At 42.7% G+C, this 6,291-nt stretch overlaps 1 protein-coding gene across 1 annotated transcript; it reads left to right on the top strand.

Annotated features, from left to right (window-relative positions):
- Positions 1-416: 416 nt before the first annotated feature.
- LOC107959795 (uncharacterized) lies at positions 417-2,688 on the top strand. The gene is made up of 7 exons (XM_016895948.1): positions 417-602; positions 692-898; positions 986-1,066; positions 1,148-1,273; positions 1,367-1,505; positions 1,638-2,122; positions 2,398-2,688. Exons 1-7 carry the CDS (start codon positions 417-419, stop codon positions 2,686-2,688), a joined length of 1,515 nt encoding a protein of 504 aa, XP_016751437.1.
- The last annotated feature ends 3,603 nt before the right edge of the window (positions 2,689-6,291 follow it).

The following is a 6,291-nucleotide window of genomic DNA, read 5'->3' as shown; positions in this document are numbered from 1 at the left end:
ACATCGCTAGATTCGGCCATAATGTTTAGACTGGGTTTGGGGTGTTACATTTAGTGGTATCAGAGCTGGTTGCAAAACTCGGTTGTGGATTTGAGTTTAAACTTTGGTTTTTAAGAACTGATTTTCAAATGATTTGAAATGATTCGACTGAGAATGTGGTACACCGAGTCTCCAGCGCCGATCCTGTAAGTATTTTGATAAACTGTTATAGATAATTTATTCTGAAACTACTATATATAGTATACTGTGAAGACACTCTAGTTAGTGTATACTGAAACTGTAGTCAAACTAATAGAGATTGCGATTTACGAAAACCAGCCTGAATTACTGAAACTGTTTACATAAAACATCCATTAATGAATACTGAAATTGTAACTGATTCATAAAATTCGTAATACAGATAAATTCGACTAGACATGAGCACACGAGGTATCCGTAGACAGGGTACTAGAGGCCGTAGAAGAGGTCGTAAAGGGGCTCAAGTTGAGTCCTTATCATCTGGCAGCATGCCTAATTTGGACATGAGTGAGACGCCAGTGTCGCCTACTACTGAGAATCAATTACAGAACGACTCTAGTCCAATGGAGCTGAGCTCTTCAGGGGTGTCATTGGGGTCGCCCCTAATGTGGCTATATATTGGATTGAGGCAACGGAGAGAATCATGGATGACCTAGATTGCACCCTTGAGTAGAAATTAAAGGGTGCAGTCTCGTTGTTACGTGATGAGGCTTATCAGTGGTGGCTTACTATTAAGGAGGGCACTTTGCCCAAATGTCTGACCTGGGAGTCCTTTAAGATTGCCTTCCAAGAGAAATATGTTGGCATAAGCTACATGGATGTCTGTAGGAAGGAGTTTCTGAACCTTACTCAGGGAGATCGAGCTGTAGCTAAGAATGAGGTTGAATTCCTGCGGCTGAGTCGTTATGCGCTACGTATGGTGGCGACCGAGTATGAGTGATGTGTTCACTTTGAGGATGGCCTCAAGGATAACTTGAGGGTTCTGATAGCTCTGAAAAAGGAGCGAGATTTTTTTACTTTAGCCGAGAAGGCAAAGATCGTCAAGCAGGTTAAGCGTACTGAGCACCAAAAGCGCGATAGAGAGAGAGGTAGGAACAAGAGGGATTCGAAGCCATCGAGTTTTATGTAGAAGCCTAAGAAAAAGGCTAGATCTGATGGGCTGATTAGAGCTGGGCCCCCTGTTGCTGTTACTGGACTGCAACAATATGTTGATTGTGGTAGACGGCATCAGGGCGAGTGTTATAGGAGGACTGGGGTGTGTCTAAGGTGTGGATTATTGGATCACCGTATTAGAGAGTGTCCGTTGAGGGCCAATTAGATACAAGCTCAGGGTACTGATATTGTACAGCTACAAAGGCTAGCACAGCAGCCGCCGAGAGACCGTGGTCAGGCTAGGGGTGGTAATAATATGGGCCACAGACAGAGATCACCTGACAGAGGTGCTGGACAGACTGAGGCGAAGCAGCCAACTCTTGTTTATGTTGCACGTCACTGAGAGGACAAAGATGCTATAGATGTAATTACGGGTACGTTCTTTATTTTTGATGTACCATACACTGCATTGATAGATATATGATCCACTCACTCCCATATTGCCTGCTCTATTTTTGGGAATCTAGGATTATCGGTTGAGAGTACTTTCAGTAAGGTTATGGTATTAAGCTCGTTGGGGCAATTTGTTTTGGTTAGCAAACTGTATAGAGACATTCCATTAGAAGTTCAAGGGACGATTTTTCTGACTGACTTAATGGAACTTACGTTTGGAAAGTTTTACCTGATTCTGGGTATGGACTGGTTGGTCAAGCATCGTATCAGTTTAGACTGTATGACTAAGAGGGTCGTCTTGAGAAATGAAGAGGATAACGAGGTAGTTGTGATTGGAGAGCATCGGGATTATCTGTCGAATGTGATTTCTGCACTAATGGAGGAGAAACTGGTTCGCAAGAGAAGTGAGGCGTACTTGGCCTATGTAAGTGTTTCCATTTCTAGAGACTTTACTATAAAGGATATCCGCACTGTAAGAGATTTTCCAAACGTCTTTCCTGAGGAGCTACTGGGTTTACTTCCTAATTGGGAGTGGAGTTTGGGATTAAGCTTTTCCCTGGTACAGTTTCGGTGTCTATCGCTCCCTACCGAATGACAACGAAGGAGCTTATAGAGCTTAAGGCTCAGATTTAGGAGTTATTGGATCGTGGGCTCATCCGCTCTAGTGTGTCTCCATCAGGAGTACTGGTACTGTGTGTGAAGAAGAAGGATGGATCCATGCGGATATGTATCGACTATCGACAACTGAACAAGTTAACCATTAAGAACAAATATCCGTTACTGAGGATCGATAACCTGTTTGACCAGTTTTGAGGAGCTTCGATATTCTCTAAGATTGATCTTCGGTCTAGGTACAATCAATTGAGGGTTAAGGAGGCTGATATGCATAAAACGATATTTAGGACTCGTTATGGTCACTACGAGTTCCTGGTGATGCTATTTGGATTGACTAATGCACTGGCAACTTTCATGGATCTAATGAACCGAGTGTTTCAGCCCTACTTGGATCTGTTTGTACTGGTGTTTATTAATGACATATTGGTTTATTCGAGAACTGAGGATGAGTATGACGAGCACCTTAGAGTTGTTCTTCAGACCTTGAGGGAAAAAGCAGCTCTATGCTAAGTTTAGCAAATGCGAGTTCTGGTTACGTGAAGTAACATTTCTGGGTCATGTGGTGTCTACTGAGGGGATTCAAGTCGATCCTCGAAAGATTAAGGTTATACTAGATTGGAAGTAGCCTAGGAATGTGTCTGAGATCCGCAGTTTTTTGGGTCTGGCTGGTTATTATCTGCAGTCTGTGGAAGGCTTCTCGTTGATTGCAGCACCCTTAACTAAGCTACTATGTAAAGGGGTACCGTTTAACTAGATTGATGCATAGTAAGAGAGTTTTGAAAAGCTCAAGAATGTACTGACTAAGGCTCCTATTCTAATATAGCCTAAATCTGGAAAGGAGTTCACGATTTTTAGTGATGCATCACATGTCGGGTTGGGATGTGTGTTGATGCAGGATGGTAAGGTGGTAGCATATGCGTCTCGTCAGCTTAAGACACATGAGGCGAACTATCCGATGCATGATTTAAAGCTGGCCTCCATGGTATTTGCACTAAAAATCTGGATGCATTATCTATACGGTGAGAAGTGTATCATTTACACTGATCACAAAAGCCTCAAGTACCTTTTTACTGAGAATGAGCTGAATCCTAGGTAGCGTAGATGGATCGAGCTGCTTAAGGACTACGACTGCACCATTGAGTACCATCTTGGCAAGGCCAATGTGGTGGCCGATGCCTTGAGCCGTAGGGCTATGACTGATCTGATGGTGATGTTTGCTCGTCTTAGTTTATTTGATGATGGTAGTCTGTTAGCCGAACTTCAAGTTAAACCGACATGGATTGAGCAGATTAAGGGTAAGCAGTTGGAGGACAAGTCTTTGGGTCTTTGGTTCCGACAGGTTGAGAGTGGTAGCACTACGGATTTTTGACTAAATAGTGATGGGGTACTCTGTTTCCGTGGAAGAATTTGTATTCCGGATGATACTTATCTGAGACAGTCTATACTGAGAGAGGTGCATAGTAGCGCTTATACTATGCATCCTGGCGGAAATAAGATGTACCAAGACCTTCGTGAATTATACTGGTGGCCAGGTTTAAAATAGGAGGTTACTGATTTCATGGCTAGATGTTTAATGTGCAAGCAAGTTAAGGCTGAGCATCAATCACCTTTGGGTTTGCTGCGGCCAGTTAGGATTCCTCTTTGAAAATGGAAGCGAGTGATTATGGACTTCGTTAGTGGGTTGCCCCTAACACCCACTAAAAAGGATTCAGTATGGGTCATCGTGGATCGATTGACCAAGTCCACCAACTTCATATCGGTTTGTATTGACTATTCTCTACAGAAGTTGGCAAATATATTATGAGATAGTGAGACTGCATGGGGTACTAGTTTCGATCATCTCTGATAAGAATCCTCATTTCATGTCTCAGTTTTGGAGAAAGTTGCATGAGGCTTTGGGTTCAAGGTTGGACTTCAGTACTGCGTTCCATCCTCAGATCGGTGGTCAGTCTGAGAGGGTGATTCAGATACTGGAGGATATGTTGAGGAGCTGTGTTATTGATTTTCGAGGCAGTTGGGAGGACTATCTGTCATTAGTAAAGTTTGCCTATAATAATAGCTTCCAGTCTAGTATCTAGATGGCACCTTGTGAGGCCTTATATAGTCGTAAGTGTCGTACTCCTTTATGTTGGAATGAGTTGGGCGAGCGACGTGTTCTGGATCCTAAGTTGGTCTCTGAGACAGAGTATAAGGTTAGATTGATTCGGGATTCTTTGAAAGTAGCTTCTAACAAGCAGAAATCTTATGCGGATTTGAAGAGGTGTGAGATCGAGTATTCTGTGGGGGACTTAATATTTCTCAAGGTATCTCCATGGAAGAAGGTATTAAGGTTTAGTCATAAGGGCAAGTTGAGCATTAGGTTTATTGAACCTTACCGTGTTTGGAAGCTAGTGGGACTGGTTGCTTATCAGTTGGAGCTATCTCCAGAGTTGGATCGTATCCATGGCGTGTTTTACGTCTCGATGTTGATGCGTTACTGCTTTGATCCCACTCATATTGTCCATGTGGAGGAGATTGAGGTTAGGCCAGACTTGACCTTAGGGGAGGAGCCGGTTCAAAATCTGGATCGTGATGTCAAAGTTCTGTGAAAGAAGTCTATTCCTTTGGTAAAGGTTCTGTGGCAAAATCACAGCACTGAGGAGGCCACGTGGGACCCTAAGAATGCGATGCATTAGCAGTATCCTCATATATTCTGATAAGGTAAATTTTGATGCCGAATTTTTCTTTTAGGGGGTGAAATTGTAGTGCCCCAAATTTTCTATTTTTGTTATTGTGAATTTATGACACAAGCAAGTATCTGCTTTAGTGGTTAAGTGTTCTGGGTGTGTGTAAGAGGTCCCAAGTTCGAGCCTTGACTTGGGTAAATTTTGATATTTTTCTAAATAAAGCCTTGACCTTGATCAATAGGCTTTTATTTGATTGTTTGTAAAAATATATCAGAATGGGCCTGCCGGTCTGGTGGTTAAATGAAGTGTTAATATGCTAAAAGTCTTGTGTTCGAATCCTTGCGTGAGCATGGGTGACGTTTTTGCTCTAAGTTTCGGCTAGGAGTTGTGTCGTGGTAGGACTCTGAGTAATGGAGTTTGTCTGGGTTAGTAGGGACAGATTTGGGGAGATGATAGAAGGGATTATAAAAAAAAATTGCTCATTTTTCCTCTTCCCAACAAAAGCAAGTTTCAGTTTTCTTTCCTTTTCTAAACTCTCTGCCGTTCCCCTTACTCTTTTTCTTATTTTTCTGAATTCGTTCTTTCCTTTCTTGTTTTGCAACATAGTTGGTACTCATGCGGGTTCGGTAAGTCTCGATATGTGTAGTAAGTACAGTTATTTTGATTTCAGATTAGTGATTTTTGGGATTCGTATGGTGAAGGTTAAAGGGCTTGAATGTTTAGGTCGGTGTTGAAGTGGTGTGGAAACGCTGTTACGCGATTTAAGGTAGGGTTTTTGAAGGTATTAATTTAACATCTCGATTTAGTTTCATTTAAGTTTCATTTTAACACTGATTTTAGGCATTGGAATATCAATTCTTAGGTTTTGGAATGCTCAGTGATCGTTTTAGCATCAATCGAAACCAGGTGTGTACTTGATTGCACAGAAAATGAGGTTTCGACAAAAGTCAAAAACCTTACTATCGATGCCACATGGGCATGTGGTCGCCCGTGTGGTAGGCCGTGTGATGGACATGAGCATGTGTTCGACGAGGCCAGGCCGTGCATGTATGACACAGCCGTGTGGTGGCTAGGCAAGCTGTGTGCAACACATGGGCTAGGCTGATTTGGGCCGTGTGGGCCCACACGGGCATATGGATTTTGGGCCAGGCCGTGTTATCCATACAGCCAGGGCAAATTTGGGCCGTATGGGCCGCACGGGTGTGTAGGCTCACACAGGCAAGCCACATGAGCGTGCTAGCCCATTTGTACTAAAATGACTGTTAAGGTCGCGCGGGTCACCCAAATCGACTGTGAACCTTTTGTGGGGTCGGTAAGCACTACTTAGACCCTTATATGTTTGAAATTGACTATGTGAATTATGTATTGAACATGATATAAGCATGTATATTGAACTTGATGTGTATCTGTTAGAATTGTGATAAGATGACTTTCCATTATATGTTGC

Source organism: Gossypium hirsutum, chromosome A11 (assembly GCF_007990345.1).
Source record: "Gossypium hirsutum isolate 1008001.06 chromosome A11, Gossypium_hirsutum_v2.1, whole genome shotgun sequence".
Taxonomy (NCBI): domain Eukaryota; kingdom Viridiplantae; phylum Streptophyta; class Magnoliopsida; order Malvales; family Malvaceae; genus Gossypium; species Gossypium hirsutum.
The sequence above is the reverse complement of the archived record's forward strand: the minus strand, read 5'-3'. Positions and strand labels throughout refer to the sequence as shown.

Coding starts and splice junctions, on each gene's coding strand:
- LOC107959795 (XM_016895948.1), top strand. CDS start 417: ATGAGCACACGAGGTATCCGTAGACAGGGTACTAGAGGCCGTAGAAGA. Junction 603..691: donor TGGAGCTGAGCTCTTCAGGG/GTGTCATTGGGG, acceptor ACCCTTGAGTAG/AAATTAAAGGGTGCAGTCTC. Junction 1,274..1,366: donor AGTGTTATAGGAGGACTGGG/GTGTGTCTAAGG, acceptor GATATTGTACAG/CTACAAAGGCTAGCACAGCA.